The sequence below is a fragment of the Chrysemys picta genome, chromosome 11, assembly GCF_011386835.1.
Source record: "Chrysemys picta bellii isolate R12L10 chromosome 11, ASM1138683v2, whole genome shotgun sequence".
Lineage (NCBI taxonomy): Eukaryota > Metazoa > Chordata > Testudines > Emydidae > Chrysemys > Chrysemys picta.
In genome coordinates this window covers 32,219,841-32,232,498 of record NC_088801.1, presented here as the reverse complement: position 1 = coordinate 32,232,498, position 12,658 = coordinate 32,219,841, and the positions used below count along the sequence as shown (strand labels likewise).

At 38.0% G+C, this 12,658-nt stretch overlaps 1 protein-coding gene across 1 annotated transcript in view; it reads left to right on the top strand.

Moving 5' to 3' along the window:
- Positions 1 to 12,658, top strand: part of LY75 (lymphocyte antigen 75) — a 73,404-nt gene that overhangs the window by 51,664 nt on the left and 9,082 nt on the right. The window contains exons 26-34 of the mRNA XM_005309418.5: positions 584 to 752; positions 2,987 to 3,151; positions 3,898 to 4,020; positions 5,565 to 5,759; positions 6,169 to 6,389; positions 7,517 to 7,691; positions 9,015 to 9,182; positions 10,542 to 10,664; positions 11,982 to 12,149. Coding sequence (XP_005309475.4) covers positions 584 to 752; positions 2,987 to 3,151; positions 3,898 to 4,020; positions 5,565 to 5,759; positions 6,169 to 6,389; positions 7,517 to 7,691; positions 9,015 to 9,182; positions 10,542 to 10,664; positions 11,982 to 12,149 — 1,507 coding nt within the window. The remainder of the gene's footprint in view (positions 1 to 583; positions 753 to 2,986; positions 3,152 to 3,897; positions 4,021 to 5,564; positions 5,760 to 6,168; positions 6,390 to 7,516; positions 7,692 to 9,014; positions 9,183 to 10,541; positions 10,665 to 11,981; positions 12,150 to 12,658) is intronic.

Genomic DNA, 12,658 nt, shown 5'->3' with positions numbered 1-12,658 from the left:
TCCAATTTCCATGCACAAATAATTTTGCCCACAATTAATTGCAGGTTCAAATGATACCATTTAGAAATCAAACTACCTGGCTTTGCCTACAAATCAAGCATAATAGTTAGACATCTAAGTACTGCACTGTTGTTGTAGCCGTGTTGATCCCAGGATATTAGAGAGATGAGGTGGGTGTGGTAATATTTTTATTGGACCAACTTCTCTTGGTGAGAGAGACAAACTTTCAAGCTTACAGAGTAGTTCTTCAGGTAACCTCTGTGTAAGGTTGAAAGCTTGTCTCTCTCACCAACAGAAGTTGGTCCAATAAAAGATATTACCCAACCCACCTTGTCTCTCTAACATATAAGTGTTATCATTTGCCATTCACAATAGTCAATGTAGTTTTTTTCAGCAGCAAAACTGAATGTGACAGACTTCATTTATTATTTTAACGAGACCAAATCCTAAGAGCTGCTGAGCACATGCAACTCTTGCTGAACACAGGATTTCACCCAGTAGAAATATAGTATCATGTCATTTGATGTACCTTGACTTTTTTTTTAAGTGTGTAAGCGCTCATCTTTTATTGGTATGATGCTAGGATGGAAAACATTATGGCTGGGCAGATGGAAAGCGCATTGATTTTAGTCGCTGGTCTGAAGAAGACGAAGAAACAAGTGAAGAATGTGTGTTTTTGGATATTGATGGATTCTGGAAAACTTCTGCATGTTCCTCTGAAAATCCAGGTGCTATTTGCTACTTGCCAAGAAGTATGTATTCTGAGAAAATACATTATCATTATTTTTAAAAAAACATCTTTCATAAGTAATATACATATAAAACATCTTTGTTACTGAGTTTTACTAATTATTTTAAAATAAAAATGTTCCATTTATATACACTAAACATAGACTACTTTCTAGAACAGGCTTGTTTAGTTGTTTGTGTACCAAAAAACCCGCTGGTGCCTTGGAAATGGGCCATGTACACACCTGAGCAAGTTACCCAAGCACTGTGTAATTATTTAGTAACATTCAGGGTTGCTGTGTTGACCCAGATTGTGCCCTCCAGATCTGCCCACTGAGTACACCCTCTGCACATGGATCTCCCTCACCTCCATGTGGAAGGAGGATTTAGCCATCTCCCTTGCACCATCTGGGCCCTCATCTGGGCCCTGTGGAGGCCTCTTCATACAGTCTGGAGTCCATGCTGCGGGGGGAGATTGGTGACTGGGTAGGAAGGAGTAGCAGGTGGAGATCAAGTCGGGAGGTACAAATTGAGCCTTCGCCAACTCCACAGAAATTGTTCCAAATAGAATAATGCACCCTAGGGAGAGGTCCCTTGGGATCTTGTAGGTTTGGCCAAGGACAGTGGGGGGAGGACGGCAATTCCACCCCCTCAAAAACCAAACAAAAAAAAACAGAAAAGAAAAGGATGATGTGAGGGGATCCCTCTGAGGAGATCTTCACAAAAATTTCTTCCCCATGAGATACCACTCTTGTAGGTTTTTCTGTGAAAGGGCATGATATGGGCTATTGCTTTAAAAACAAAATTGCAACCAGAAATTCCTTGTGATTATGGTATAATTAAGTTGATTCTTGCAGTCTGAACTACTAGAGGATAGTCTCATTAACTTTAATGGAAACAACAAGGAGTACTTGTGGCACCTTATAGACTAACAACTTTATTTGAGCATAAGCTTTTGTGGGCTAAAACCCACTTCATCAGATGCATGGAGTGGAAAATACAGTAGGAAGATATATATAGCAGAACATGAAAAGGTGGGAGTTGCCTTACCAAGTGGGGGGGTCGAGACAAATTAATTAAAGTGGGCTATTATCAACAGGATGAAAATCACTTTTGTAGTGGTAATCAGGATGGCTCATTTCAAACAGTTAACAAGAAGGTGTGAGTAACAGTAGGGGCAAATTAGCATGGGGAAATTAGTTTTTTTAGTTCTTTTAGTGACCCATCCACTCCCAGTCTTTATTCAGGCCTAATTTGATGGTGTCCAGTTTGCAAATTAATTCCAGTTCTGCAGTTTCTCATTGGAGTCTGTTTTTGAAGTTTTTTAGTTGAAGAATTGCCACTTTTAAGTCTGTTATTGAGTGTCCAGGGAGGTTGAAGTGTTCTCCGACTGGTTTTTGAATGCTATAATTCTTGACATCTGATTTGTGTCCGTTTATTCTTTTGCAAAGAGACTGTCCGGTTTGGCCAATGTACATGGCAGAGGGGCATTGCTGGCACATGATGGCATATGTCACATTGGTAGATGTGCAGGTGAATGAGCCCCTGATGGTGTGGCTGATGTGGTTAGGTCCTATGGTGATATCCCTTGAATAGATATGTGGACAGAGTTGGCAACGGGGTTTGTTGCAGGGATAGGTTCCTGGGTTAGTGTTTTTGTTGTGTGGTGTGTAGTTGCTGGTGAGTATTTGCTTCAGGTTGTGGGGCTGTCTGTAAGTGAGGACTGGCCTGTCTCCCAAGGTCTGTGGGAGTGAGGGATCGTCCTTCAGGATAGGTTGTAGATCCTTGATGATGTGCTGGAGAGGTTTTAGTTGGGGACTTCAATGGGAATTACATGGTGCCCCAAGATTGGAATGTTTTACCCTTTCAGGATTGCTATGTACAAATGTAAAAGGTAGTCTGTGCTTACACAAGAATCATTGCAAAAGCTAAGTTACTGGATAATATTTGTTCTGGTTTTATTATATGCATTTGTTCCTAAAACTACTTAACCTAAAAAACTTCCTGTAAAAAGCCTTTTTAAAGTATTTGCATATCCCATTTCATAAAATCATTGCTTCTTACCATCTTTAAGTTTATGGAAATATCACTGTTCTGAGAAGAGTGGAAACAATATTACATATTATGCTGTCAGATTATGCTACTAAATTTATGTTTTATAACAGATTTTCATATTACACAGGAATTTGTTGTGAGGAATGAGCTGTCTTATTTTAAAATTGTGCATGACCTAAGAGAGTCTTCTTTTTTTTTCCAGATGAGACTGAAAAAGAACAAGTTGTTGAACATATTAAATGTCCTCATAAGTTTAAAAATACACCATGGATATCATTTCAAAATAGTTGTTACACTTTTATGATAACAAAAGATAGATGGCAAGAAATGAAATCACAAGAAGCCCACCACTTATGCAAGAAAATAAGTAAGTACTTCTTTTAACTACTAGATTTCAAATTGACAGTGTCTTTTAAGCTGCTGTACAGAAACTGAAAAACTAGAGAGGTGAAGCATAGGCGGAGTTTGAAAGCTAGCAAATATAGTTGTCCGTTTTTTAAATTCGGAGGGTCAATTTTTAATGCATAAAGGGTATCCTACACAGCAAAGAAAAGCCTGTGGCTGGCCCACGCCAGCTGACTGAGGCTCGCCGGGCTCGGGCTGTGGGGCTGTTTGATTGCTGTGTAGACTTCCGGGCTTGGGCTGGAGCCTGAGTTCTGGGACTCTCCCTTTCCACAAAGTCCTAGAGCATGGCCCAGCCCAAGCCCCAAAGTCTGCACAGCAATGAAACAGCCTCATAGTCTAAGCCCCACAAGCCCGAATCAGCTGGCATTGGCCAGCGATGGGTTTTCCTTAATGGATAGATATATCCAAAACATACTTGTTTTTAAGTGTATGAAGTGCTCCCGAAAAGTATAGCTGACAGTGCTAGAAGCTGAAATCCTCCATTTATCTACAAAATACTCACAGAGCAGGTAGTGTTGACATGGCCTTTTGAAAAATAGTAATTTTTCCTAATATTTTTGTTGGCTGACGTGTTGTCTGTCCTTTTAGAATGATTGGGGGGGTGTGTGTAGTAATGATTAAACATTGGCGATCAAAATTTAATTTGTTTTGTAGATGATAGATAAACTTGTAATAAACTAATTATTATTTTAAAAATTGTTTCAACAGATCCAGATGCATTTGTCTTGAATATTAGAGATGAGGAAGAAAATAACTTTGTTGTTGAGCAGCTACATTCTTTCAGTGGCCTAGCTACATGGGTATGGTTGGGTGTAATTTATGATGACAGCGGTAAGATTTTGTTCTTAATAAAATTTGTTAACTTCCTATCATTAAACTGATACATTTCTTACATACTACATATGGTAGAGCAATCCAAGATACCATAAAAATAAATATATACTAATGCTTACAATTGCCTTATATTTTCATTTATATTTTTAAAGGGAAATAATTGGACATCTTTTGTCTGTTCTAGTGATATTTAGATCCTACACAGTCTGCTTAATCCAGGTTATTGATTTTACCAAAAGGCAGGATTTAAAAAGAGCACAATGATATGTGGTGACATTTTTAGCAATATACATAGGCCTAATTTACAGAGATACTGAGCACCCAAAACTCCCATTGAAGTTAGTGACAGTTTGGGTGCTCGCTACTTTGGAATTTCAAGCCCAGACTGAGTAGCAAACTACTAAAGCTCCTACAGCTGCAGCTTGTGACCAACCCTGCATTCTCTATTATGTGCAGTAAGTCTTCTGCAATTTTTCTGTTAGAATAATAGTGCTTTTCATCTTCAAAGCACTTTACAAAGATGAATGAATAACATCTCAGGGATGTAGATCAGTAATTTTTTCATGATCCCCAAGAGTCCATGTATTCTGCTTCATTCTGAATGTAGATTCTGAAGCAGAGTGTCTGAATTCTATTGCAATCTGGAGCCCTTGGAAAGGTGGAGCAGGAGGTAGTTTTGGATTGTGGGGCAAGTTCATGAACTGGACGTTTCAATTTAAACAATAAACTGTAGAGTAGTTAGCAGGATTGGAACTTAAGCGGTTCCATACAGATGCAAAGATCTGATGTTAGTATTAGACCCTTAAATTTTCATTTTTAGGTTTCAAATACTGAACTCATTGTGATGAATGGGGTAGTTCTCACTTCTCGGAGCTATTATTTCAGACTGTCTGCAGACTCAGAAATACAACACTGCATCAATTACACTCAGTTCTTGTTTTAAAAGTAATCTTCATGGACAGGAAACATTATTTAAAAAAAAAGAAAGAAGAAATCTTAGATTCCAGAGCACCTTATTTCAGAAATGGATTTTCTGGCAAATTGCATGACTAAGGAATTGCAGAACACACAGGGTCATGGCAATCTCCATTTTACAAAATGTGAAAACAAGGCAGAGACATTAGTCACATTAAGCTACCGAGAGAGTGTGCATCATAGCCAGGATAGAATTCAGGAATTCCTGATTCCTAGTTATAGCTATTATCCACCAGACCACTCTTCTTCAGAAAATAGTACTGGGTTACTTGCAAGGCACCTGTTGTTTGTTTGGTTTGGTTTTTGTAATCTGAATTTTCACAATTCTAATTTGGGCAATCTCCAAAGAACATTTTCTCGTGACACTTAGAATTTTGGTGAAGGCTTAGAGGAAACTCTAGCAAACTTCAAAAAACAGTTAATAACAGGCTTTCTGATCTAAAGTGAGTGTTTATTAATACTGGTCAGGAGCACACCATCTTCAGTTGTAGATGAATTTCACGTTTCTTAAAAAATCAGTGCTTTGCTCAAGCCTAAATATAGAAACTTTTTCATATTTTCCACAGATAATTCCCTAAAATGGTATGATGAAACTTATGTGTCTTACAATAACTGGAAACAGGGAAGACCTAACGTAAAGAAGAATCAGTTTTTTGCTGGAGTGAACCGTGATGGGTTTTGGGATATTTACAACCATACACAAAGTTGGCAAGCTCTTCAATTTAATCAACACAGTATTCTTGCTTGTAAAATTGAAATGGGTAAGTAATATCCAGAAACAATTACACCCAAAGTTTTGGGGGCTGGGGAGGTAAAGTTAATTTTAAGGCCTAGTCCTGCAAGCCCTCCATGAACAGGACTCCCAATGAAGACTCTGCATCTGCTCCCATTGAACTCATTGGCAAAACTGTCATGGATTTCAATCTGCAGGATGAAGTTGTCTGTCAGTATTCTAGTACTCTGCTCATGATGGATGTTGGCTGTGTGCCTCCATCTTTCTCCCATCATTTAATATAAAAAAAGATAATGTGTATCCCGTAAGTAATTTATATTGAACACTTCAGTGCTTGAATGAGTTGTTATAGACTGATGGATTTTAATATCTTCCACATATTTCTAATAACATGAATGAAGTGTATAGAATTAACTATGATCTTAATCTTGAAATAGGGCCCAGAGAGAACAAGCCTCCATTGCCTGAGTATATACTACATGGAAATAGTACATACAGAATCCTTCAGAAAAAAATAACCTGGTATGAAGCATTAAGAGAATGCAAACAGAATGGAAGTGATTTAGTCAGCATACACAGTGAATCCCATCAGGTGTTTTTGGAAGATATTGTAAAGCGTGATGGATATCCACTGTGGCTTGGGCTATCAAGCCTTGATGTAAGTTTCTACTGTCATGACCATCGTTTCTTTTTCTGCAGTAATTTTCTGCAGTTGATTTCCAAAATCTTTGTGATCTTTCCAGGCTCTTTTAGAGGCTTGACTTTCATGCTAGAAGATTATTAGCTTTCTTTTTCCCCAACCACTAATAATATATGTTATGTTATTACACTTAGCTATTAGGGATTAGAAATGTATTTTAGAATGAGTGTCTGATTTCATACTTACATAATGGGCCAAATTCACCCCACTAGCGTAGGGAAGTGCAGCGTGCAGCCTCTCTGCTCCACCTTGCCCATTATACCACCATCCTTCCTCCGGGTTTTCAAAGGGGAGGGTAGCTTTAAGCTCCCTTTGGGGCCCACCAGCAAATACACCTCTACCCCAATATAATGCGACGCGATATAACACTAATTCAGATATAACGCGGTAAAGCAGTGCTCCGGGGGGGGGCGGGACTGCGCACTCCAGTGGATCAAAGCAAGTTTGATACAACGCGGTTTCACCTCTAACGCGGTAAGATTTTTTGGCTCCTGAGGACAGCGTTATATCGAGATAGAGGTGTAGTGCTCAGGGGAAACATCAATTCAGTGCATCTGTCCACCACTCTACCCATCTTTTGGGCTGCACTAATCCCTTCACCTCCCATGGCAGACTTTCCACTGCCATGGTTTCCACCAGCTACACTTCCAAGTGAATCTAGCTTAGTAGCTTTCATCAAAAACTGATAAACTTTACATACTGCTCCCATCCCTGTGGTTTAACAGCTCACAACATGACAAAGTAATAGATTTGTTAGGACAGAAAGTGAAGAATGCCTTATGTAACTGAAACAATCTGGGAAAATTAGGGAGGCATAATGTTTCCAGTCTGGGATTTGGCCTGGCCACAACCGTACTCTTAGAGAACCACAGACTCCTCAATGATCACAGGTGGCCAGGGCCTTAGTTTTAACTATTACCTGGAAGACAGAACCTGCTAACCATGTTGGGCATTGGTTCAGTACTGACTTGAAGGAAATGGGTTTTTGACTCTTCAGTGCATCACTCTTTGTACGTTATCTGTGTTTATATTTGATTAATAAAGGTCTGAATGCAGTGGTATAAAAATTATTATTCTTTAATCAGGGAAGTGAATCTAATTTAGAATGGTCTGATGGAAGTGAATTTGACTATCGTCCCTGGGAACTAGAAAACTCTACATCTATTGGGAACTGCGTTTTTCTGGATACTAAAGGATTTTGGAAACGTGAAAGGTGCACAGATGCTGTTGATGGTGCCATTTGCTATACTTCTTCAGACAGTAAGCCTGATTTCCTTTTTTCCTGTAATTTAACACATACTCTATTTTACATGCTGAATTATGAACAGAAAATGAAGACTGAAAGAAATGTGATTTAGACTAAACCAGACATTTTGTTCTTTAAGACTGATTGTTTAGAAGGAGTGGCAAAGTACTCGTCAGTATATCTTGTAAGCTTTGTGGCACTTTGGTATTTGATAACAGTGGTGGCCAGATACCTAAACAGGCATTAAAAATAGATACTGCTTGTTAAACAGCCTAATGTGAGAGGGTTTCTTTATGCCAAAAATGTTTTCACTGCAGAGTTTTGTTGGCTCAGCTTCCATGAAATACTAACTCTGTCAAAGTCATGTGCTGTCACTGGATTTCTGTTTTAAGATTTTGATAACTGCTCAGGACATTTCTTTCCCATGCCCATCAATGGAGTGAAACTTTAAACTGAGCTGAGCAGGGTGTACATTGACTAACACATTACTGAAAGGCTTTTGGAAGGCAGTGTTGAGTAGTAGTTAGAACAGGAGACTCGCAGTCAGTACTCCTGAGTTTTATTCTCAACTATGCCAAGTTTAGCTTTGGGGCTTGGGCAAATCACATCCTTTCTGTGCCTTAGTTTTCCACTTATAAAATGGGAAATATATATCCTCCCTTTATAAAGCAATAAAGCACTTTGAGATCCTTGTGTGGAAGGTGCTATGAAAATTACCATATTAATTTATGAATCTTAGTTTGAGTAGTGGGAACATGAGACTGTCACCATCTGTATCTGTTTCATACTCCCTCATTTTAGACAATTACCTTGGCAAAATCTGGTAAATAAAACTGGTGACCTCAGATTACCATAGTTTCTTCAAATTAGAGGGATCACTTTCAACATGACCCAATGTTTCATGGAAGAAATTAATATAATTAAATTAATATACATATAAATTAATATAATTTTTATAAATTGTTAGACTGATTACCTCTTTGTGACCTATGGTATAAATGTCAGCTCTTAAATCAGAGGTTCACAATGAATGTGCATACCATATTTCAAGGCCATTTGAATGCTTGAAATCCAGTAAGAATGAGCGGTCCCCCACTAATAGGAAGATCAAAGTCCCAGAATATCTGGAACTTTTCCTGTAATCATTGGCTGATAATGAATGAATCTACTATATTTCAAGAAGCAAGCTAAATGGGATATAAATTAATTTTGTCGGTTAGTCAGACCATTTTCAGCATGTGTGTGTATTTTTGTATATAGCATCCCTACCCCAGAGTGATTTGACTCTGCAGAGCCTCTTCTAATTTGCATAATACAAAGTTTTTATATTTTTACAGAGAGACGACTACAGCCACAGCAAACCAAAGGCTCTTCCAGGTGTCCACAGGGTACTAGAACATCGCAGTGGTTGCAATATAAAGATCATTGCTATGCATTTGATATGGCATTATACAATTTTTCAGTATATACTGCAGAAGAGGCTAAAAGAGTCTGCCAGAAGCTGGGTATGTTTGGTTTTATTTATAATGTGTTATATCTTGTAAATAGCTCGTCATTAAGGGAGGATTAGAAAAAACACACTGGCAAAACTTCTGTTTTATGTTTCTTCGATTTGGGAATATGTCTAATGGCTGGTTTTATCTAATGATTTTTGGAGCATTTGATTAATATTTTTGGTAAAGTTGTGCAATGTTCTAATTACTTATCTGGAACATGAAAGTACATAAATAAAGTGATACCTCATACGTAACCATTGATAAAGAAGGATTCAGAAGATCAAGGCTGATTTCCAAGGGAAAACCTTTTTATTTTACCCAAACCACTTTATACAAATTAAAGCCTGTATTGTTACAAAGTCATTCTTATTATAGCCCTGGGCATAGGATGAATGCAGAGAAAACCCACCAAGGATTTGAAAATAGACATTTCACACTTTAAACTTAATGATGCACACAGAAGCTGAAAGGCCAATTTTTGTGCTAAAAGAAGAGCTTTTTTTCTTTTCTTTAGTAAATACTGGGGATTGTTTTGTGACAGATAATATAAGCAGCATGTAATTCCTCATGTACAGAATCCTTTGCTCCCTTCACAATTTTAGGATGTTTGAATTGTCGTAATTTTAGCTGTGTAATTTTTTTTACTATTTAAGGTTAATTAAACTATGTAAGATAAACTGAAATAAAAGAAGCAGGTATTCCCATTACCAGGTGTGACACCCAATTCAGGGCCACTTGGACCCAGCGTGGGTTAGAGCAAGAGTAGTCCTTCTTTAACTTACACTGTTGACAGAAAGTCCTTTATGCCAGGATCTGGTGCATTGAAGCACGCCTCCCCCCACCTCTACCCCCTGCCCCCAGTGCACCCCCTACTTGCCATTACACCTTAAGTGCAGTGACATTATATATCAATATATGATTTGTTATTTAGATACAGAAAAATGGCTTGATCCTACAAGGTGCTGAGCCTCTATTTAGGTTAATAGGAATCAAGGGGGTTTACAGAAGATGCTTAGCACCTGACAGGATCAATGCTTCTGTTTCCATAAAGTATCATTTGATATCTTTCCAGACTTGCAGGAGAATTGTCTTTATTTTATTTTGCATCACCTGCCCAGATGATAAAACAAGAAGTTAACTTTGATCTGAGGCTGCTCATGACATTGCATTGTTCTCCTAGTCTGTGTTTTTTCCTCTGCAGATTACATATCACAACATTTTAGGAGTCCAAATTAGCAAATGTTCTCTCTCATTTCTGTGCCTTAAATGATCCCTTTTGAATTTTTAGAAAATCCATTTAATTTAAAAAGACTATGAGCGAAACCTCTAAAATTTCTTTCTGTACTGACCATTAAACTCTTCCCTTAGATCCTTCTGCAACACTATTGACTATAAAGGATGCCGAAGAGAATACATTTGTCAGCAATCACATAAGGCAAAATGACCTCATCACCAGAAGAGTGTGGCTTGGATTGTCTCAGAATTTCAGGGGTAAGAAGTAACTACCAACTATGTGTGTGTATATATCTTATATGGTAAATAAAAATGAATGAAAATAATATAAAAATACTTAGAATTTGAAAAATTAACTGCCGTTGCTATGCAATTTGTTAGCATTAATTTATATAGTATAGTAACTTCTACCTCTTCTCAGTTTGTGTCAATTCCGAATGTTTCTTGATTTGTGATTTAGAATTATTTTCTCATATATTCAGTGGGTTAAATTCAAACATTTAGCTGCTAGATTAAGTCACATGGGTTAAAAAGGGTATATGCGGAGAGGTGTTTTTTGTTGGCTTTTTAAAATTATTCTAAAATATTTATTTTACGAGTTTCACAGAATCACTTTTATTTTTGTGGTTTTGGATTGAAAATTAGATAATCAACAAAGGGACATTGTACAAGAGGTTGAGATTTTGATGAGAACTAGTTGGCTGTGATTTAATCCAGGCAAGACTGAGATAATGGGGGGTTGGTGGAAGCAGGCTGAAGAGTAAGTGGAACTTATATGGGCATGCAACTACCATTTGTAAAACAGTGTGAAAATTGGAGATGGTATTAGATTCTGGGCCAGTCCTAGATGACCAGGTAGCAGCTGCGACAGAGTATTTTCCATCTGCGCCTGGCAAGACAAATATAAACCTTTCTCTCCAATGTGAACCTTGTCAGAATTATCCATGCTTTTATCACCTCAAGACTAGATTACTGTAATGCGCCCCACATGGGGACTATTTAGAAGCTGAATCTACTGCTGAAATGCTGCAGTGCTCTTATTAAGTGGAGTCGCACATTGGGAGCACATTAGACCAGTACACCATGATCTACACTGGCTTCCAATAAGTTTCTAGGTGGACTTTAAGCCCTAAATGATTTGAGACCTGGTTACCTGAGGTATCACCTCTCCCTGTGCCACATTTAGGATGAGCAAAGGCACTTGAGCTGGAACTTCTTCAATATAAATGAGACTGAGGTGCTGACAGGGCATTTTCTATGCAGGTTGCTCAGTAATTGAACTTACTTCGCTCCCCAACTCTTGGTCTGCCAGATCCCAGATTTGTTAACCTGGGCATGTTGCAAAGCCTGTCTCTCTCAGGAAGGGTGCACTGAGGCGGATATATTTATATTTATGGGCAGTTTATGTTGTCATTTGTTATTTATGTAATAGGCACCCAGCTCACTGGATGGGTACCTACAGTTGATTTTTAGAAATGAGATGAACTAAATAAATTGCGATTTTCACGTTATGTTGCAATATTGCAAATTTTTATGGTGATTTATCAAAGCAGTATTTGTGATCTCTCCCTACAGCTAAATCCTTGAACTGGCTTGATGGTTCAGCAGTTAAATATGCCAACTGGGCAAATGGAACTTCAAAAGTCAATGGTAAATGCAGTGTTATCCTATCCACAAATGGAACATGGTCTGAAGTTGACTGCAGTCATAGTAAAGGCAGAGTTGTTTGTAAAGCTCCTCTAGGTATGTCTTTCTTGTGTTTAATATACAATTTACTATTTTTTAATTGTTGCACTAAAGGATTTTTATGTCAGGCAAGGTCTGTGTACAGATCTCTCAGATGAAATTCACTCCAGAAGACCTATGGCTTAAGAGGGACTTAAATGGTGCATGGGCCTTCAGTGTGCTCTCTGGCTAGGATAATGTGTCCAGTATAGTTGTAAAAGAGTTACAGAGCTGATACTATCTTTTCTTTATAGTTGTGAAGAATCTGGACTAATTTACATTTCAATGTTGGCTTTAAGTCAAGTGGGGTTTTTTTTTTGTAAGACCAGTCTGTGGTGCAAGGTTCATTTATCCTGTTTATTTTTAGGCTGCTTTTGTTTTTGTAAAGCAGCTAATTTCTACTTTAATCTTTATATGTTCAATACCTGGTTGTTGCATTTCTATGCATGGTTCAATGTCGTGTTGATGGGCACACTAGAAATGCATAGATAGATATTAATAAATAGTTAAGTATCAAAGGGGTAGCC